The following is a 21,302-nucleotide window of genomic DNA, read 5'->3' on the forward strand; positions in this document are numbered from 1 at the left end:
CCATGTCTGTTTTCCTTTTTTTTTTTTTCTCTAGCCAAGGCCCCTTCAGGAGCCCAGCCAAGTTTCTCACTTCTCACACAATAGGGCAATTTCAGAACACACTGCTCCTAGGCAAGGCCCCCCATACAGAGCACAGTCCCCTATAGGCCAGACCCCAGATGCATACTGTGCTGCCAGGTCAAGCAGCCAGGACGTCTCTTGCCCACTGCCTTGTGGATGAAGGGTCAGCTACCCATCCTGAAAAACTTGTCTAGGGACCAACGGGGCAGGTTGGACTGGATTCCCCTTAAGCTCCACCTACCCTGGGACATAACCAGCCATCCCAGGGGCAGGGCCTCACTTGCCTGCCAGCACCGGTCCAGCTCCCATCCCAGCATGGCATCCCTGCAGCCCACCTGGACTTTGTCTTTGATCCTGGTCCTGCTGTCTGTCCTGACCCCTGGAGCTGCAGGTCTCTGCTATCTCTGGTGGAGGTGGGGAAGGCCTTGAGGGTGGCATCAAGTGGTGGGAGGCTCTCGAGGAGGTATTTGTCTGGTCTTGGTTGCAGGGGTTGGTGACAGCAGTGACCAGGCATCAGATGTCAGGCCCAGAACACGTTCCTGTTTCTCTTCCAGACCCAGAGGCAGAGTGATGTGGCAAATGGTCCAAAGCCTTGGTAGTGGTGCTACCCATGCCTGGCTTCAGGGTCTGGCTCAGATCAGCTTGCTGGAGTATCCAGCTTCTGCAGCCCAAGCCTGCCACCTGGTGGGCAGACGCATTCAGATCCAGCTGTTGTGCCCGCAGTTGGCAGCGTGGAGAGGGGAGCTGGACTCTGAATTTATAAGAGGGCCCAGGAGTTCAAGGCAGGATCTGAAGGCTGGTATTGGGTTAACTGCCATCTGAGCACCCTCCTTGTCCTTCCAGCAGACTTCAACATCTCAGGCCTCTCGGGTCTGCTGTCTCCGGCGCTAACAGAGAGTCTACTCGTTGCTTTGCCTCCCTGTCACCTCACAGGAGGAAACGCCACACTCACAGTACGGAGAGCTAACGACAGCACAGGTCTGCCCCTCCCCGGGATATCCTCTGCTCCCCAGAGGAGCAGGTGCATCCCCCACACCTCTTTCCCCTGTCCATGCCACCCTATCAACCCCATTCCCAGGGCATCCACCTTCTAATACCACTCCTTTCTGGGGCCTCTGGAAACATGGCCTCATCTCCAATCCCCAACTTCCCATCCAGTGGTGAAGTCCAGCTTTGTGGTGCCTCCATGCCGTGGGCGCAGGGAGCTGGTAAGCGTGGTGGACAGTGGGGATGGCTTCACAGTCACTCGGCTCAGCGCATACCAGGTGACAAATCTCTCGCCAGGAAGCCAATACTAGTAGGTACCCACTCAACTTGGGCCCCTTATGGGACAGGAAACACAGAAAGAAGCTGATGGCTAAGGGTCTGGTCTGCACAGGGGCTAGAGGGCCAGAAGGATGAATAGTGGGCCTCACTTAGTAGAGCCCAGTCATGAATCCCTCTTCCACCAGGTTCACCCAAGTTTTTCTTCTCTCTCCCAACACCCCCAAAAGCATCTCCTACCTGGTAAGGAAGGGGACATCTACTGAATCCAGCAGAGAGGTCCTGATGTCCACACTTCCTCGTAAGTCTCACTCCCACTTCCTGCTTTCACCTCAGCTTCTAGTCCCTCCCATCTCACACCCCAGGTTGGCTCCACTACACCCCACTGAACTCCCTCAGCACCTTCATGCCTCCATTCCAGCACTGAGCTCCTAGCATGCTGACTGCCCAGCTACTCACCTGCTACAGCTCTGAGCTAAAGGCTCCTTACAGGCAGAGGCTGCATCCTGGGTGATTGGAGGTGATTGGGAGCTGCATCCATCACTTGGTCAGTTGTTTGGATAGATGGATGGATGGATGGATGGATGGATGGATAGATGATGGACAGAGAAATGGATGAGGGCCAGGTTCTTGGCAGGGTAGGCGCCCCTGCTACTTCCAAAGGGGCTTCCCTTCTCTCCCTTTCTCTCTCTCTCTCCCAACAGGAAGAAACCTAGAGTCCATCGGGTTGGGCATGGCCCGCACAGGGGGCATGGTGGTCATCACTGTGTTGCTCTCTGTCGCCATGTTCTTGCTGGTTGTGGGCCTGATCACTGCTCTGGCACTGGGTGCTCGCAAGTGAGGAGGCTGGCTCAGGACGGCTGCTCCAGGAAGCACAGGCTCCATCCCTTCCTAAGTCCACGCCCCTCCGAGCCTCCCTGCCCCCTCCCCATCCTGCCCTTCACCCCTGGGACCCTCACTCCCAACCTACTCATGGCAGAGACGAGTATTTTTCCAGTTCATCACCTCCCCTCACCCCCCAACCACAGCATGTACCCTCACTCAGTGAACTCAGTCTCTACAATAAAAGCTGCCACCCCATCTGCAGTGTATCTTTAACTTTGTTGGACTCCGTGTCAGCTCAAACCTACATCCAGGCTCCAGGCAGAAGCCCTCTGTGCTCCCCAGCCTCAGAGCTGCTCTTCTGCAGGATGGGTCCACAGGATGGAACTACTCAGGTATCAGAGATACCACTCCCTTTGCACAACCCATAGCAGGCCACCTGACCATGGGCCTGGGCAGGTACACCTTGCAAGGCCTAAAGACCTGAGGGTCCCAGGGGCACAGCTGGCAGAACATGGGAGAGCTTCTGGGGAAAACAGTAGAGAAGGGAATAAGACAAAGTTAAGGCCTTCAAGGTGATGCCAAGGACAGAGCACTGGAGGGTTGGGGGAGGAAAAACAGGTTTACAAGACTGCTAGCCAGAGAGACAAGAGTGACATAGTCTGGTAACAGCGTGGGGACAAGAATGGTCACCCTCATTTCCTTTCCTCCTCTCCAGTATATATATCTCATAAGCATATGGAATGTTTGCATAGCTCTTATAGTAAAGACCACAATCTGGGGTCAGCACTATGGAGTATCTGGGAGCCATTCAGGTGTTGGATTGTGTCCCAGCTGCTCCACCTCCAATCCAGCTCCCTGGCAATTACCTGGGGAAAGCAGCAGAAGATGGCCCAGGCACTTGGGTCCCTGCCACAACTTGGGAAACCAAGAAGAAGCTCTAGGTTCCTGACTTTGGTCTGCTCCACCCCAGCCACTGTAGTCATCTGGGAAGTGAAACAATGAAAGACCTCTCTGTCTCTCCTGTTTTTTCGGGTTTTTTTGTTTTGTTTTGTTTTGTTTTTTACTCTATAACAAACACTCTCAGGTGAGCAGCTTTTTTTTAAGATTTTTTTCTAAAAGATTTATTTTATTTTTATTGGAAAGGCAGATATACAGAGAGGAGAGACAGAGAGGAAGATCTTCCGTCCGATGATTCACTCCCCAAGTGAGCGCAACGGTCGATGCTATGCCGATCCGAAGCCAGGAGCCTCTTCCGGGTCTCCCACACGGGTGCAGGGTCCCAAAGCTTTGGGCCGTCCTCCACTGCTTTCCCAGGCCACAGGCAGGGAGCTGGATGGGAAGAGGGGCCGCTGGGATTAGAACCAGTGCCCATATGGGATCCCGGGCGTGCAAGGAGAGGACCTTAACCACTGCGCCACCGCGCCAGGCCCGGTGAGTAGCTTTAAAACAAAACAAAACAACAATAACAACAAAACAAAGGGGAAGAAAAAAGCTAAAAACTTTTGAAGATTTATTTTTATTTATATATATATATATATATATATATGAAGAGAGAGAGGGAGGAGAGACAGAGAGGAAGATCTTCCGGTTCACTTTCCAAGCTGCTGCACTGGCCCAAGCTGAGCCAATCTGAAACCAGGAGCCCCGAGCTTCTTCCAGATCTCCTACCTAGGGTCCCAAAGCTTTGGGCCATACTCAACTGTTTTCCCAGTCCACAGGCAGGGAGCTGGGACCGCCAGAATTAGAACTGGCGCCCATATGGGATCCCGTCATGTGCAAGGTGAGGACTTTTTTTTAAATTTATTTATTTTGATTGGAAAGGCAGATATACAAAGAGAAGAAACAGAGGAAGATCTTCCGTTTGATGGTTCACTCCCCAAGTGGCCTCAATGGCTGGAGCTGAACCAGTTTGAAGCCAGGAGGCTCTTCCAGGTCTCCCATGCGGGTGCAGAGTCCCAAGGCTTTGGGCCATCCTCGACTGCTTTCCCAGTATACAAGCAAGGAGCTGAATGGAAAACTGGATTGCCGGGATTAGAACTGGTGCCCATATGGGATCCCAGTGCGTTCAAGATAAGGACTTTAACTGCCATGCTATCATGCCAGGCCCAAGTCAAGGACTTTAACTGTTACCCTATCGTGCCGGGCCCAGATCTTCCTCTGTATCTCCTTCTTTCTCTATATCTGCCTTTCCAATAAAAATAAATAAAAATTTTTTAAAGGATGGGTTTGTGGGAGGACTAGATTGCATCTCCCATCAGACCGTAGGTTTCCTGAAAGTGTTCACTGCCTGACAGTGATGGACTTGGTGCACAGAGTTGATAACACTTGTGGACTACTGACTGACGGTCAATAGCTGAAGTTTATTTGTAACATCAGGCTTTTATAGACTGAGGGTCACAGAGGAAGACTGAGGAGGTATTGAGAAGCTTACATAGTTCCTATAAACCTATCCACAGAGCCTTTGACTGAAAGGATCTCTTTTAGTTTTGCATATCCAATCAAGTGTCCTCATTCAAATCATATCCACTGAATTTTTCACATACAAATGATATCCTCCTATCAATTGTCCTTCTACAGAAAGCAACTGTTTTGTTCCTAGAAGCTTGTAGAAACTAGGCTCTACAAATTAGACATTCAATAAATATATATATTTTAAGATTTATTTATTTTTACTGGAAAGATTTATTTATTTTAAGATTTATTTATTTTTTAAGATTTATTTATTTTTACTCCTGTCTGCTCATTCATTTTCCAAATACCTACAATCATCCAGAACTGGGCTAGTCCAAAGCCAGGAGCCTGGAACTCAACTGAGGTCTCCCATGTGGGTGACAGGGGTGCAGGTGCTCGAGCTGTCACCTATTGCCTCTCCGAGATTGCTTCATCAGGAGGGTGGACTGGAACAAAACTGGAACTTGACTCCAGGGACTCCAACATGGGAAGTGGGTTTCCCAAGTGGCATCTCAACTGCTAAGCTAAAACCCACCCCTGTGAATCTTTCTGATTCCATTTAGCATTTTCCCTACTCCCTCCTCCTCTTTAGGGACTTGAGCGTTCATTTACTTATTCCTTTATTTAACAAATATTTATTGAGGGGACCCAGCAGCATGGCCTAGTGGCTAAAGTCCTTGCCTTGCATGTGCCAGGATCCCATATGGGTGCCAGTTCTAATCCCGGCAGCCCCACTTCCCATCCAGCTCCCTGCCTGTGACCTGGGAAAGCAGTCGAGGACGGTCCAAAGCTTTGGGACCCTGCACCTGCGTGGGAGACCCGGAAGAGGTTCCTGGCTCCTGGCTTTGGATCGGCGCAGCACCAGCCGTTGCAGTTACTTGGAGAGTGAATCATCGGATGGAAGATCTTCCTCTCTGTCTCTCCTCCTCTATATATATCTGACTTTGCAATAAAATAAATAAATCTTTTTTTAAAATAAGAAATTAAAAACAAAAGATTTTTTAAAAATAAATTTAGTAGATTTTTGCTTGAGCAGAAGCAAACAATCTGATTCCATCAGCTTCCAGGGCTAGAGTAGGTTCTGAACTCCCACCCACAGGATCTGACAGCATTTATAGGAAACCAAGTGAGCTGCTCAGACAACTTAATTGGTTGCAGCTTAATTGGTTAATTGGTTGCAGAGCTTCCTATAATTAACTAAAGTCCAGTTACTGTGACTAAACTCCATATTGGTTTTATCTGTTGAGCTCAGCATGGGGACCTCCGTCAAGTTAATGTCTTCTGATGAAATTTTGACACCATAGATCACCAACTTAATCACTGGACTAGAAGAAATAAGTTTATTTTTAAAAAGCATCATTTTACAACTACCACAATGATGACTGATTTAGGCAAGAATTATAAAATGGAGTTCACTGGGTCCAAACCTGAGGAACAAGAGTGTGGATGATTTCCAAGGATCTCTCCTCAAATTGCTCGCTGATTATAAAAGGAGGGAAGCCATTTTTATAATTGGATGACTGACAGTTACCACTAACCCTGTGACTGGTGTTACCACCATTAATAATGAGGTGCCGTATATCCTGTGGCCCCCGACGCCATACACTGAGCAAAAACCATCTTTCTTTGGTATTCATGGTAAAAATGCACAACAACTCTAATTATGGGGAGATGCCAGTCAAACCTGAACTGAGGACCATTCTTAGAAAATAAGTCTTCTCCTTGCACACACCAGGATCCCATATAAACCGGTTCATATCTTGGCTGCTCCACTCCCATCCAGCTCCCTGCTTGTGGCCTGGGAAAGCAGTTTAGGACGGCCCAAAGCTTTGGGACCCAGCACCCACGTGTGAGACCTGGAAGAAGCTCCTGGCTCTTGGCTTTGGATCTGCTCAGTTCCAGCTATTGTGGTCGCTTGAGGAGTAAACCAGCAGATGGAAGATATTTCTGTCTCTCTGTTTCTCTGTATATCTACATTTCTAATAAAAATAAATATATTTTTCAAAAAATATATAGTTCTCTGGGGTCAACTCCGGCCATTGCAGCCACTTGGGGAGTGAACCAGTGGATGGACGATCTTTTTCTGTCTCACCTTTTCTCTGTATATTTGCCTTTCCAAATAAATAAATCTTTCGAAATTATAAAAACAATAAAATGTCCATTGGCTTAATTGGTGAATCTGAGTAAAAGGGTAAGCTGGAGTGTTTTACCCCCACAGGAATTTTTCAAGAAATTTAAATTTATAACTTAAACTTTGTTTTTTGAAGTTTAAAATTACTAAAAGCAAAATTCACAAAACACAAATCACCCTTAACTATCCTATTTCCATCACATACTACTGATGTACTTTATCAGACACACCTTAAATCCCATCAGAACTTCTAGAAAGACGCTAGAAATAGGGACGAGGCAGCAGTCGCTGTGCCTTTTAGAGAAAGTAACTTTGTGCAAAACACAGGGGGCAGCCTTGGTGGGGCACGCAGGTCCCTTTCAGAACCTCGGAGGTTGCCCGCACCCTCCAGTTCGACAGCAGGCAGCCGGGTCGAGGCGTCGAAGAACAGGCCCGGTTCCGCACACCTGCGCAGTCTCCCACCTGAGGAAGTTGCTTGCGAGGCCAGGGCCTCAGTCAGTCCCGGCGGTCTCCTGGCGCGGGTCGTCGCTCCCCTCAAGCTAAAAGTGGACCTCAAACTCCAAGATCTCGACTTCTGGGACAGCCTTCATGGCCAGGTCCCCGGGTTGCTCGACTGGGACATGGGCAACGAAGTCTTTCTGGCCAGCACCACATCGCACTTGTGGACGGCGGAGCAGAACCGTAAGTGCCGCCGGATCTGGATCTCCAGGGCCGGCTGTGGGGGATGGGCGGGCGGCCGGGTGGGGGTCGCTGCTGGGCCCGCTCCAGGCCCCTGCGAGGGGGAACTTCTGGGGAGGCTGTGTGTGTGGGGGGGGGTAGGAGGGAATTGGGGGGCCTCCAGCCCCTGGGGCCGCTGTCACGCCCTTCCCCCCAGCCGCTTCCACTGGAAGCCCCCTGAGGGCAGCGAGTCTCCTCAGGTCTGCTCCGGAGCCACCTTCTTTTCTGTGGTAGCTGTCAGAACCTTCTAGGCCTCTGCCAAGCTTCTTTTACTTCTTGCTCTGTCGCTGGGCACCTTTTGGAACGCCATGGGCTCTCCCTAGTAGTTTTCAAGAAATGATGCGTTTTGTTTATTTTTAGAAAGCTGGGTGCTGGCTTAGTGAGCAATTGACATTGCTTTGTTTCTTCTTCCTCTTTGGGTCTGAGGTAGAAAGGTGAGGTAATTACCCCACAATTCCTGGTGCCTATTTTCCCCACAGGTCCTGTAAAGCCCGCGGGGTGGTCTCTTCTCCCTACCCACTCCCCCCCACGCTTAAATTTTCCCCTTCCTCCCCAACCCCCATGTTAGAACCGGATCTGTTGACACGGTTCCTTGCCCAATTTTGTGTAGCTATCTGTGGGGCAGGGTTAGCATTTCTGACTCCAGTGTTCTTTCCTCCACATCTGTTGCCTTTTACAATTTAATTGTGCCTCGCAGTTGTTAGCTATGTTCATTAATGTTAGCTATGTTCATTAATCCTGTGTGTTCACTTGTTCGAAAATCTGTGGGCCAGGCGTTGTGATGGACAACTGAAGGGTCACTTGTGGGCTACTTGGGTAGAGAGATCATACATGCAGCACACCACGCTATAGTATGTGACAATGAGTCGTGGGGAATGCTGTGTCTTGGAATGACTAATTTTTAAATCAGGAGCCCCAGGTTTTCACTTTGCACTGGGCCATACAAGCTACAGTCCTGATTTCATGTGATCTGGGTGGTGAGCAGAGCTTAGGCCGGACACTAGTTAGGACACTGCCAGTCTTTTAGACAAGACACAGTGATAGCAGGCCTGGGTGGTAGCAGAGGAGGTGAGAAGGTACAGGTAGCTGCATTGTCTGTGTGGTGTAGAGAAAAGAGATCTTGGAGGATGGCTGTCTGAAGCTCCTGGTGTAAGAAGTGGAAGGATCGAATTGCCTTGTGCTGTGATTTGGTAGCTTGTGGTGGGTTTGGGAGGCTCTGTAGTGGAGATGGTTCTTAAGCATGCAGGTGGAAGTGTCACCAGGTGGGTGTCTTCTGGGAAGAGGTGAAACTGCAGATGTAAATTTGGAGCCTTTGGAACAAGGGTGGGGTTTGAGGAGTGAGAATGGGAGGGCCCAGGGCATTATAAAAAGATTAGAGGGAGGAGAGGAGAGATAAGGTGGAAAGACCAGTGATAACCAAAACTGAGGGTCTGGTGTCCTGGAAACCCAGTAAAGAAAGTTTGCAAGGAGGGGAAAGAGTAGAAGTCAGTGACCTCCCTGGTGAGGGCAGCTCTTTGGATAAAATCAAAATGGAAGCACACCGGCCAGGTGTGTCACCACAGTGGGTTAAGGCACTGCTCATGACACCAGCAATCCTACATTGGAACACGGATTCAAGTCCCAGCTGCTCTACTTCCAATCCAACTGGCTGCTAATGCTACCTGGGAAGGTTCTGCCCATCTGCTCTGCGCCAGGCTGGGCAGCTGATGCTCTCGGGGTTTGAGTTCCTGCATCTTTGCAAATACTTGGCATCTCATCTTCACGATTCTCGTTAATTGTGAAGTGTTGTTTAATAACTCATAATGAGCAGATTGCTAACCATCCAGGTACCACCTCCTCAGGAATGCTGTTTGGTTTTATTTCTCATTTGGAAGTTTTTTACAAAATGATTTGTAAAAACTGTGTTAGAAAACTTTCTTAGTTTACTGCGTTTTTTTTTTTTAAGATTTATTTTTATTGGAAAGTAATAAGATATACAGAGAGGAGGGGAGACAGAGAGGAAGATCTTCCATCTGCTGGTTCACTCCCTAAGTAGCTGTAACAGCCAGAGCTGAGCCAATCTGAAGCCAAGAGCCCAGAGCATCTTCTGGGTCTCCCATGCAGGTGCAGGGTACCGAGGCTTTGGGCCGCCCTCAACTGCTCTCCCAGGCACAAGCAGGAAACTGGATGGAAAGCAGGACTGCCGGGATGCGAACCGACAGGTGCAAGGCAAGGATTTTAGCCACTAGGCTACTGTGCTGGGCCCAGTTTATTGTCTTTTCCCTCCTTAGATTCTGGTGATTTTTTAAAAAAATTATGTATATGTATAAATTTAAATTTAAACCTTAAGGTTAATTTATGGGCTGACATTGTGTTTGGACTGCCACTTGAAATGCTAACACTTTAGGGTCTGGCAGGATGGCTCAGTGGCTAAATCCTTGCCTTGCATGCACCAACATCCCATATGGGTACCAGTTTGTGCCGTGGCTGCTCCATTTCCCATCCAGCTCCTGCTTGTGGCCTGGGAAAGCAGTGGAAGATGGCCCAAGGCCTTAGGACCCTGCACCCATGTGGGAGACCCAGAAGAAGCTCCTGGCTCCTGACTTTGGATCTACTTAGTTTTGGCTGTTGTGGCCATTTAGAGTGAACCAACAGATGGACAGTCTTTCTCTTTTTGTCTCTTTCTGTAAATCTGACTTTCCAATAAAAATAAATCTTAAGGAAGAAATGCTAACACCTCATATCAGAGTACCTGGGATCTATCCCTCTCTGTCACTCTGCCTTTCAAATAATCAAAATTTTTTTCAAGTGATCATTTTTTAAAAAGGAACTGAAGTTGATCTTAATTTATCCTAAGAGATTTTTTTTCCATCTGGTGGTTCCTTCCCCAATCATCTGCAACAGCCTGGGACTTAGCTAGGCTGAAAGCAGGAATTTTACCCAGGTCTGTTGTGTGGGTTGCAGGGACCCAAGCACTTGGGCCATCTTCTGCTACCTTCCCAGACATCGGGAGAGTGCTAGATGTGTAGTACCTTTTCCTAGTATAGATAACTTAGTTTTAACACTAGTATAGAAGGACAGTGCTGATTATTATGTCATTATCTATAGCAAACTTGTTCTTTATTTGTTTTAGTAGTATGCATTATTTATTTGAAAGACAGAAGGATTTAAGCTTCCATCCATTGCTTCACTCACTGGATGCCCACAATAGCCAGGGGGCAGAAGCCAGAGCCCAGAACTGGGGATACAATCCAGATGTCCCACAAGGGTAGGCAGGATTCTAGTTGACTGTCATCACCTCTGCCCCCAGAGTCTGTGTTAGCAGGCAGCTGGAGCCAGCAGTGGAACCCAGACTCTCTGATGTGGGCTATGGGCATTTTAGTGGCTAGGTCAAGGACCCCTGGGTGTTGCTTTTGCATGGTTTCCTATGTTAATCACTTTTTTTTCCCCTGTAAATGATCTTTTCCCCCAGTGTTCTGTTTCTTGCTACATTTCCCTTTTTTGGAGTCTGTGTTGAATGTGAACAGCATCAAGGACATCTACTGACTACTTACTGAGCTTTCAATGAGTATATTGTCACTCCCAAGCAAAAGCCTGTTTCCTCTCTAACATGGAACATAACAGCTAGTTGGGATGTTGCCCTTTGCTGAGACAGGAATATGATGGGAAGAAGAGCAAGAAGGCAGAGTTCAGTTCTAGAAATGTAGAAATACCATTGATGACCCAAGTAGGGACCACTGATCTCCATAAGACAGTTCTTCTTAAGGGCTAGAAGTGACAATCCTGGTAATAGGAGTGATAGACTCACATGAGATTGGTTCAGGGGTGGCATATGTGGAATAAAGGAAAGAGCAGGAGAATCAGGAAAGCAAAAATCAGGAGACTGTTGTATCACAACTCCCAGGATAGGACGGTGGAGAAAGACTCCAGGGTCACACAGTGAAATGCTGCCAAATATTGACCCTGAGTACTTTGCTCTTGCCAGTGGCCAGGTACAGACTTCGGATAGTGGAACCACCAAAGCCACCTCTGGCGAAAAAGCCCCAAACTGATGCAGATGGTGAGTAGTTGGCTCTATTGCCATGGCTTGGTGGCTGCTGGGAATGCCTCAAGCCCATGGGCTGTGGTACACCAACTCCTCTGTACTCTGTAGGACCTGAAATTGAGCCTAACCTGTGGATGTGGGTCAACCCTAATGTTGTGTATCCTCCGGGAAAGCTGGAAGCACAAAGAGTGAACGAGAAAGAGGATGTGGCAGACTCAAACCCTTGCACTGAGGAATCCTGCAATGAGGAAGATGCCCACTGCCCGGAGGCCATAGGGGTGGATGCACTTTCGCCTTCCTCCACGGAGCAGTCTCCGTCACAGAAGCACTTTACCTCTTCATCTCCTAGCAGCTGGGAGGTATAGAGTTCTGATGGCATGGGAAGGCCGGATGTGGGACATAGCTAGGGCGGGCAGGGACAGTGAGAGATAAGTGGGTTCAGGCTGCCCTTGGGTTGGGGAGAAGCCCTGCTGTTGGTCTCTGTGCCACTGCCCCTTCTGGCCAGCACCCCTCCGAGTTTAGCCAAGGAGTCAGGACCAGTTCCTCCTCTGTGCTCCTGTAGCTCACAGAAGAGGAGGAGGAGGAGGAGGCTGAGGACCAGGATGACAGCTCCTCTGTGGCTCTCCCGTCCCCTCACAAAAGGGCCCCCCTCCAGAGTTGGAGGCTTCAGCAAGCCAACACCCAGGAGGGCAGGCGCTGGTCTCGGCCCCCTCTCAATTACTTCCACCTAGTTGCCCTGGCCTTAAGAAACAGTGCCCCCCGAGGTCTCAACGTGCAGCAGATCTACAATTTTACTCGGTATGTGCCAGGGGGCCCTGTGAGGAGGGCGGGGAGGGGCCACTGCCCTGCTCCAGGCCCTGGGTGGCTGACTCAGTTTTCCCCTCTGGATCTGAGAGTCCCCATGTGTGTCCACCTGCATGTACATGTTCACTCCAGTACCCTCCACATGCCGCCTTCTGGTCTGTCTTCCCCTTGCAAACAGATCCAGCTGGGCCCCGGGACAGTCTCTCCCCAACTCTGGCCTAAGATCTGCTTTCCCTGACAGTATCCCACCTGCTTCTGCTGGGCAGGGGCTCCTGGGCTCACCCAGGACCAGGATGCTCCATTAAGAAAGCAGTTAGCTTGAGCTTTTCCGGCCATGCACATGAGATCCCTAGTGGGTATTGCAGGCCTTTTCCTGGCAGTCAGAGGAGGGCCTGTTTTCTCAGGATAGGACTTTGGGGTGGCAGGAGGGCAGTGTGGCAGGAGGGCAGTGCTCCCTGACGGGGAACCTGCAGCTGCTTGTTCATATTGCAGGCATGGTCCTCAGCCCTTGGTGGGTGGGAGGAGAGAGAGCTTGAGAAGGGGGTGGCGAGCTGGGCTGGCAGGAGGAGGGGGTCTCACATAACTGGTGCAGGTAGAAAGAAGTATAGTCATGCTCCCAGGCAGTGGAGAGCAGACCCCCTCACACACACATACACACATGGAAACCCCACCCCCTGACCTTTCTCCTGTCTACAGACAACACTTTCCGTTTTTCCGGACGGCTCCGGAAGGCTGGAAGAATACGATTCGCCACAATCTCTGTTTCCGAGAAAACTTTGAGAAAGTGCCGGTCAGTATGCAGGTCGGGGCCAGCTCCCGGCCCCGCTCCTGCCTCTGGAAGTTGACCGAGGAGGGACGCCGCCGCTTTGCGGAGGAGGCCCGCGCCTTGGCTTCCACCCAGCTGGAAAGTATCCAGCAGTGCATGAGCCAGCCAGGTGTGAGGCTTCAGTGTGAGCAGTGGGCCCTGGGGAGGGGCCTGCCACCTTCCAGCTGAGAGCTGGAGCATGCCAGCCTTGGGGCACCTTGTGTAAGCAGCGGGGAGGGCAGAGACAGTCTGACACCCTCTGGTGATCTCTGCTTCCAGCCCGACTCCACACAGGAACAGGGCCAGCATACCAAGTGAGAGGCACACTCCTGGGTCATTTGTAGAAGGGCCTGTCATCTGGAACAACTCAGTAATTGAGTAGCATTCGAGCCAGGAGACGTAGATGGCCTGTGAGAACATTGCAGACTTGGAAAGCAGCAGGTGCAGATCTGAGTCCTCTGAACTCTCTCCCTTTCTTGCAGATATGATGCCCTTCCTGTTTGACCTTTGATGCTGCAAGAGTTAGCACCAGCCTTATTAAAGTTGTTCCCAGAAGTCTCACTTTCATGTGTGTGGTCTCTGAGAATGCGGTTGGGGTGAGGAGGTCGGGAAATAGTCTATTCTCCAGGCCCATGGCTGCCCCCAGGCCAGTCGCCTAGTGTGTGCATCACGTCGAAACTGTGCTTTCCTCAGAGGAGGATACACCACAGTGTTCAGTCCTAAGTGACTGCCAGCTTAGGTTATAAATACATTCTTGGGAGATGCTGGCTTGCAGCCACCAGCCCTGGAAGCCTCACCTGCTTGTGAAGTTGGCGTTGCTTAGCTGTTGCTATATACCAAGGTCACAGGGCTTCAGGGCCCAGAGATGCTTTCCATCATGCTAGGGGTAAAGGGTGGGTGACAAGGCAGCAGAGCGGAAGCACCTTAGGGAAACTACACCTTTGGTATTTTCTGTCAGTAATAAGAACAATGTAAATCCCTGCCAGCCCATGTCTGTCATGCATCTTCCATTCTCCTGGATGGTGCAGTTTTGTTAGACACCAGCTGTTCTCCCTCTCTTGGATTATGTTGAAGTGATTCCTGGACATTTTCCCCTAAAAGGGCTGTTCAATGTGTGTGTGTGTGTGTTTTATGTGATGATAGTATTGGCTCCCTCATTTGAATATGGGTCATGTTTCAGAATTCTTCATTTTCCTAGCAAAATGGCTGAAATTATTATAAACTAGAGAGGCAGCTCTCCCATCTGCTGGTTTTATCTCTTCCCCCGCCCCTAAGTGACTAGAGCAGCTGGGACTGGGTCAGGGTGAGCCGGAAGCAGGAACTTCATCTGGATATCCCGTGTGGGTGACAGGTCTCCTGCTTCCCATTAGCAGGGACCTGGAACAGAGGTGCAGAGTGCTAAGAGTGGCACCCTGATGTGGGATATTAGTGTTCTCAATGGCAGCTTGCCCTGCTGTGCCACAACACCTGCCATGAGCTGAATTGCCTACATAGGAAATTCTGTCATCCATAGTTCAATTATCCTGAGGTTTATCCAAAAAAGATTCTGCTCCTTGGCTAACTTGGAATAGGGTTGGCTTCCTGGTGGTGAGGAGGTAGTTCTTGAGTTCAAGGGGAATAGATGAAAGCAAGGTGGGCAGCAGAGGGAAGGGTTGGGGCTGGCAGATGCCTAAATCCAAGGTGAGACTATGGCTGTGTTGTGGGTGATGAGTAGGGAAAGGGTGAGGCTGGAGCAGTGGACCCACAGATAAAGGGAGAAGCCACACCCAGCCTCCTAACCCAGGGTCCTTGATGTGGGGCATGCTCCGAGGATCCTGGTTTTGATGGTTCAGCAGTTCTGTATTGCTGCTGATCTTGCCACTCCAGTCACGATGAAATCTCTCCAGGCTCCACTGGCTGCTATTGTCCACCTTAGAGACTCCTTTTGCCCAGGTATTCACTGCCAACTCTTGCTGGGGTGGTTGATCGATTTGTTCTGTCCTCTGTCTGTTGTGGTACCAGGTGTCCTCTGCAGGCTCCAGTGTACTGCCACGTCCTCCATGTGCTTCTAGATATGCTGTCCACTGTTTTATCTACACCACTGAGGAGGACCAGTTCTGACACATGCATTCCACAGTCAGACCATGGAACCTGCAGTTTCTCTATGGTTGGAATTCTGAGTTCAGCAGTTCAGTTGGAGATTCCTAAAGAAATTTCATCTGCGGTGATCCCAGTCCTGATTCTTGCGTGTGCCTGCCAATACAGGGTCCAGCACAGTCCGTCGCCCAAATCGGCCTTTGCACACACTGTTAGTTGCAATTACTGGGTCAGATGTCTCCAGCCCTTGTCTTCTATGTGATGGCTACCACGATAACCAGAGAAGGGTGGAGTTTGCCTCCAACTAAATAAAATCTTAAAAAAAAAAGATTTATTTATTTTTATTAAAAAGTCAGATATACAGAGAGGAGGAGAGACAGAGAGGAAGATCTTCCATGCAGTGATTCACTCCCCAAGTGAGCACAATGGCCAGTACTGTGCTGATCCGAAACCAGGAACCAGGAACCTCTTCCGGGTCTCCCACACAGGTGCAGGGTCCCGAAGCTTGGGGCTGTCCTCAACTGCTTTCCCAGGCCACAAGCAGGTAGCTGGATGGGAAGTGGAGCTGCCAGGATATGAACCGGCACCCATATGGGATCCTGGCACATGCAAAGCAAGGACTTTAGCCACTAGGCCATGACGCTGGGCCCCATTGAAGCCTAGTTTTTACTCAACCAGCCTCAATATCTAGCCCACACATGTGCTGGTGGGTGCCACTCTGTCTAGCTATGCCTGTCCCAGTCCTGGTTCTCATTCTCACCAGTCAGAGTGGCAATCCAAGAGGGATGTGCCCACTGTTTGCTTACTGGACCCACTCCCACTCCAGAATCTAGCACTCTCCAGATGATACTGCAGTTTAGCTCAACAGTTTCCCCCTGTGCCAGCATCTGCTAGTTGATGCTGCAGCAAAGCCCAACCAACCCTCACCCCCTCTGGCTTATGCATGTTCCAGTAGGTACAGTCCTCCAGCCTGGCTTGTCCTTGATCCAGCTTACATGGAGGCCAACAGGTGTTGTAGCCCTTCCTGGCCTGGTCTGTCCCCAATCCCAGATCTCACGCTCACCAGTGGGAATAATGGCCCAGCAGGGAAGTTCCTTGCAGCCCCCCAAATGGGTTAGACCACTCTCCTCCAGGTCTCACAGGTGCTGGTTGGGTGCTGCAGCTCAGTCTGATATATCCCACCTCACCTTGGCATTTGCCAGTGGGTGCTATAGCCTGGCCCGGCCCAGCCCGGCCTTAGTTCCAGCTCACACTGGTGGGGACTACAGCCTAGCCAGCCCAGCTAGCCCCCTGTCCCAGCTCTAATGTGAACTGGCTGGTATCACAATACCAATACCTGACATGACCCACACACCATTCTAGCTCTCAGATTTTCCAGTGGGTGATATGAACTGGCCCAGGCTGGGTTACCCCAGACCTGAGCCAAAGGTAAGCTCATGGGTACCTAACCTGGCCTTCTCTGAACTGCTCCCTTTCGTGGTTGTTATACTCACCTGCAGGGACAGAGAAGTTGCCAAGCTACTCAGAACCTCTCCTAATACCAGATCTCATGCACACTATTGGGTTTGTGGGTCAGCCCTATATAGTCTACCACTTGTCCTAGCGGGTTCTTACTGTTGATTGCTATAGCCCAGCCAAGCCTGGTTCACACCCAGACACAGCTCACACATGGCTCAAAAGAGACAGAGACCTAGCCCAGTCCATTCTACACTCATCCTGGTTCTCACAAGTCCCAGTGGGTGCTGGAGTCTAGCTGAGTCTTGCACACCCCAGACCCAGTCCACACCTATGCCAAGGGAGACTGTGTCCATATTCAGATCAGACTGCACCTCCCACTCCAGCTCCTGTGCTCACCAGGGGGACCCACAATCCAGCCAGGGCATCCCCTTGGCTCCCCCAACCAGGCCTGATCCCAGCCATAGATCTCGCACGTGCCAGTGGTTGCTCTGACCCAACTTGGCATAGCCCCTCCCCCCCCCCCGTCCTGGCCTTTGTCTTTGGATGCTGCAGCCTGGCCTGGCCTGGCCCAGCTGGCCCCCAGTCCCAACTCTAACTGGCAGGTGCTGTTCAAGGCCTTCCCCCATCTGATTACAAAAGGTATTATATTGGAGGAGTAGCCTTCATTTCCTGCCCACTTAGATAGCACTTCATGTGTGCTTGTTGTCCAGCTGCCTCCTGCCTGACCTCTGACACGTGGTGCTACTAAAAGTGCAACTCATGACCTATCAGGCCAACATGCACCTTGGAGGAACAGGCTCCATTTGCTGAGTCTGCACCTTTCTGTGACAGGAAATCCTCATGGCTCTGCACCTGACCCCACCACTGGGTCCCTGACCCCTTCAATCCCAGCATGCACCAAGACGTCAGCAGTGCTGGACCAGGGCTCCCCCTAAGGGTATAGCATGCCTCTAGGGGTGTGCTGGTTACAATAGGATTTGGGGGAAGGGCATTGTGGGCCTCAGAATGTGGATGTCACCAATGTAAGGAGACTGTCCTTTACCTTTAAAAGTAGCTTTCAGGGGCCCAGCACAGTAGCCTAGCAGCTAAATTTCTCACCTCGTAGGCACCAGGATCCCATATTAGCCCCAGTTCTAATCTCAGCGACCCTGCTTTCTATCCAGTTCCCTGCTTGTGGCCTGGGAAAGCAGTCAAGGACAGCCCAAAGATGTGGAACCCTGCACTTACATGGGAGATTCAGAAGAGGCTCTGGGCTCCTGGCTGTAGGCTTCGGTTTGGCGCAGCTCGGACCATTGCAGCCATTTGGGGAGTGAATCAGCAAACAGAAGTTCTTCCTGTCTGACTCTCCTCTCTGTATATCTAATTTTTCAATAAAAATAAGTAAGTAATTAAATAAAGTGGTTCTCAGGCCACAGCTATTTGTAATGAGCTCAGATGAGAACCTGAGAACCTGACTGGGTTTTCTAGCTCAAGAAAATATTTTGTGGGGCCAGCATGATGGTTCAATTGACAAGTCCTCCATCTGCAAGTGCTAGTATCGCTTATGGTTGCCAGTTCCTGTCCTGGCTATTCCACATCCCAACCAGCTCCCTGCTGGGAAAGCAGCAGAGGATGATTCAAAATGTTAAGACCCTGCACTGTGTGGTAAGCCTGGAAGAAGCACCTGACTTTGGATCATCTCAGTTCCGACTGTTGCGGCCATGTAGGAAGTGAACCAGAAGATGGAAGACCTTTCTGTATATAAATCTGCCGTACTACTAAAAACAAAAACAAAAACGTTGTGGCACTGTTTCAGTTATAATTTTTTTTTTCCAGGAATGCAACTATTATGTGAAATGAAGAAGAAAGACAGTACTTCTCTTCCTTGGAAGTTTACTAAGAGTTGTTGATTTGGGATCTGGTACCATAGCCTAGTGGCTAAAATCCTTGCTTTGTACACGCCAGTTCATATCCCGGCTGCTCTGCTTCCCTTCTAGCTCCCTGGTTGTGGCCTGGGAAAGTAGTAGAGAATATCCCAAAGCCTTGGAAACCTGCACCCATGTGGGAAACCCAGAAGAAGCTCCTGGCTCCTGGCTTCGGATCAGCTCAACTCCAGCCACTGCGGCCACCTGGGGAGTGAATCAGCTGATAGAAGATCTATCTTTCTGTCCCTCCTCTCTGTAAAACTGATTTTCCAATAAAAATAAATAAATCTTAAAAAAAAAAAGTTGGTCAGTCTGGAGCCCAGGTTTGCTGAAAGCATAACTGCCATGGAGCCCTAAGTGAGCTTCACCTCAGCCCATGTTAGTGTGTGTGTGGGGAGGGGGGGTTGCACTCAGTGGGGCTGGGTGCTTAACATGCACATTTCTTCAGCTCTTGTTTCAAGGTGGCTCATACATTTGAGTATTCTCCAAAAGTGCCTGAAGTCAGCCCTGCTCTTTGGGTCTGCCAGTGCTGCAAAGAGCTGCAGGTGAGGGCTGGGGAGTTAGGGGAAGAGCAGAGATGGGACAGGAAGACCAAGTACAGATGCTGTTGCTTTACCATGGAGCTGTGTCCTGCCCAGCCTGCCCTAAACAGAAAGTATCTCATGTGGAAAATAAATGTGGAAGGCCCAGTGCACTGGCTAAATCCTCACCTTGCATGCGCCAATCCCATAAGGTCACTGGTTTGTATCCCAGCTGCTGCATGTCCCTTCCAGCTCCTGCTTATGAACTGGGAATGCAGGGGTTGGTCCAAGGGCTTGGGCCCCTGCACCCACATGTGAGATCCATAGGAATCTCTCGCTCCTAGTTTAGGATCAGCTCAGTTCTGGACATTGCGGCCACTTGGGGAGATGGAAGATATTCACAGCAGATAGGAGATATTTCTCTCTGTAAATCATATCTGGCTTTCTGATAAATAAATCTTTTTGAAAAAAAAAATGTAGTGTATTTAACCTGCTGAGCAGCTTAGCTTGTCTTCCTTCCTGACCAAGGACAGGACTGGGCGCCGAGCCCATTACTGCCACCCAGTGTTAGAGGGTCAGACTACACAGTGCTAACCACTTGCCGAAGTCCATTTTCAGGGCTGATGCCTGGTGCAGGCATGAAGCTGCCACTGGGATGCCCACATACCATACAGGCCCACAAACACTTTTTGCTGTTATTAAAATTTACATAATGGGGACAGCACCTGTAGCATTGGCATTCCGTTCAAATCCTTACTGCTCCATTTCCCATCCAGCTCCCTGTTTGTGGCCTGGGAAAGCAGTCCAGGATGGCTCAAGTGTTTGGGCCCCTACACCCATATGGGAAACCCAGAATAAGCTCCTGCTCCTGGCTTTGGACCAGCCCAGCTCTAGAGCTCTGGCTGTCATGGCCATTTTGGGAGTGAACCAGCCGATGGAAGACATATCTTCCTTTCTCTGTATCTGTCTCGAATTCTGCCTTTCAAATAAAAATAAATCTTTAAAAAAGCTCATTTATTTATTTGCAAGGTAGAGTTACAGAGAGGGCCTCTGGCTGCTGCTTCCCCACGTGCACTAATAGGGAATTGTGTCAAAACTGAAGCAACCAGGTGTCCAGGCGGTACCATATGGGATGCCAGCGTTACAGGCAGAGGCTTAACTTGCTATACTTGCTGGCCCAAAATAAAAAGAAAAAATTTTAAAGAGGGAGGTCATAGTTATGTAACCCAATAGAGTAGCTCAATTATAACTTCTATTTATAATTTCTAACCTCTTGCTGTGCTTAATTTAAAAATTAAACTTTGATTTATTTTTTATTGGAAAGCCAGATACACAGAGAGAGGGAGAGACAGAAAGATCTACCTGCTGATTCACTCCGCAAATGATCGCAATGGCTAGAGCTGCACCGATCCGAAGCCAGGAGCCCGGAGCTTCTTCTGGGTCTCCAGCATGGGTGCAGGGTCCCAAGGCTTTGGGCCATCCTCAACTGCTTTCCCAGGCCACAAGTAGGGAGCTAGAAGGGAAGTGAGGCAGCTGGGACACACACCAGCGCCCACACGGAGTCCCGTTACCAAGAAGGTGAGACTTCAGCAACTGAGCTATTGTGCCAGGCCCAGGAGCAGGATTTTAAAGAGTAGCTGGGAGTTGAACTAGCACCCATATGGGGTGTCTGCATCACAGTGGAGGCTTAACACACTATACCACAATACTGGTGGGGGGGATTTTTTTTTAAAAGACATTTATTTTTGGGCCTGGCTCCATGGCCTAGCGGCTAAAAGTCCTCGCCTTGAATGCGCTGGGATCCCATGTGGGCACCGGTTCTAATCCCGGCAGTCCTGCCTCCAATCCAGCTCTCTGTTTGTGGCCTGGGAAAGCAGTTGAGGACGGCCCAAAGCCTTGGGACCCAGCACCCATGTGGGAGACCCAGAAGAAGCTCCTGGCTTCAGATAGGCTCAGCTCTTGCCAATGTGGCTATTGCGGCATGAACCAGTAGATGGAAGATTTGTCTTCTCTTTCGCTCCATAGATCAAATCTGTTTCCAATGAAAATAATTTTTTAAAAACAACAACAACAACAACAACAAAAAAAAACCCAGGCAAGAGTTAGCAACACCGTGTGAGTGGCCAAGTTGCTTCTTGTGAAGATCAGCAGTCAAGCCCAGCGCGATAGTTTACTGGCTATATCCTTGTCTTGGATCTGCTGGGATCCCACATGGTCGCTGGTTCATATCCCCCTTGGGACGATGCACCCGCGTGGGAGACCG

General features: G+C 50.0%; 2 protein-coding genes across 3 annotated transcripts; both read left to right on the forward strand.

The window, feature by feature from the left end:
* Positions 1-342: 342 nt before the first annotated feature.
* Positions 343-2,164, forward strand: UPK2 (uroplakin 2). 2 transcript variants are annotated; one of them, XM_040977291.1, is made up of 5 exons: positions 343-451; positions 907-1,038; positions 1,219-1,357; positions 1,554-1,628; positions 2,032-2,164. In XM_040977291.1, exons 1-5 carry the CDS (start codon positions 376-378, stop codon positions 2,162-2,164), a joined length of 555 nt encoding a protein of 184 aa, XP_040833225.1. In that variant the 5' UTR covers positions 343-375. The 2 variants fall into 2 exon arrangements, with proteins under 2 accessions (XP_040833225.1, XP_040833224.1); XM_040977290.1 differs by having other exon boundaries at positions 349-451; positions 1,554-1,624; positions 2,028-2,164.
* Positions 2,165-7,281: 5,117 nt separating this feature from the next.
* On the forward strand, positions 7,282-13,591 carry FOXR1 (forkhead box R1). The gene is made up of 6 exons (XM_040977292.1): positions 7,282-7,411; positions 11,412-11,486; positions 11,580-11,830; positions 12,034-12,269; positions 12,972-13,210; positions 13,563-13,591. Exons 1-6 carry the CDS (start codon positions 7,351-7,353, stop codon positions 13,589-13,591), a joined length of 891 nt encoding a protein of 296 aa, XP_040833226.1. The 5' UTR covers positions 7,282-7,350.
* The last annotated feature ends 7,711 nt before the right edge of the window (positions 13,592-21,302 follow it).

Source organism: Ochotona curzoniae, unplaced genomic scaffold (assembly GCF_017591425.1).
Source record: "Ochotona curzoniae isolate NIBS_2020 unplaced genomic scaffold, NIBS_Ocur_1.0 contig_2723, whole genome shotgun sequence".
Lineage (NCBI taxonomy): Eukaryota > Metazoa > Chordata > Mammalia > Lagomorpha > Ochotonidae > Ochotona > Ochotona curzoniae.

Coding starts and splice junctions, on each gene's coding strand:
- UPK2 (XM_040977291.1), top strand. CDS start 376: ATGGCATCCCTGCAGCCCACCTGGACTTTGTCTTTGATCCTGGTCCTG. Junction 452..906: donor CCTGACCCCTGGAGCTGCAG/GTCTCTGCTATC, acceptor TCCTTCCAGCAG/ACTTCAACATCTCAGGCCTC. Junction 1,039..1,218: donor GAGAGCTAACGACAGCACAG/GTCTGCCCCTCC, acceptor CTTCCCATCCAG/TGGTGAAGTCCAGCTTTGTG.
- FOXR1 (XM_040977292.1), top strand. CDS start 7,351: ATGGGCAACGAAGTCTTTCTGGCCAGCACCACATCGCACTTGTGGACG. Junction 12,270..12,971: donor CAGATCTACAATTTTACTCG/GTATGTGCCAGG, acceptor TCCTGTCTACAG/ACAACACTTTCCGTTTTTCC. Junction 13,211..13,562: donor GCAGTGCATGAGCCAGCCAG/GTGTGAGGCTTC, acceptor CCTTTCTTGCAG/ATATGATGCCCTTCCTGTTT.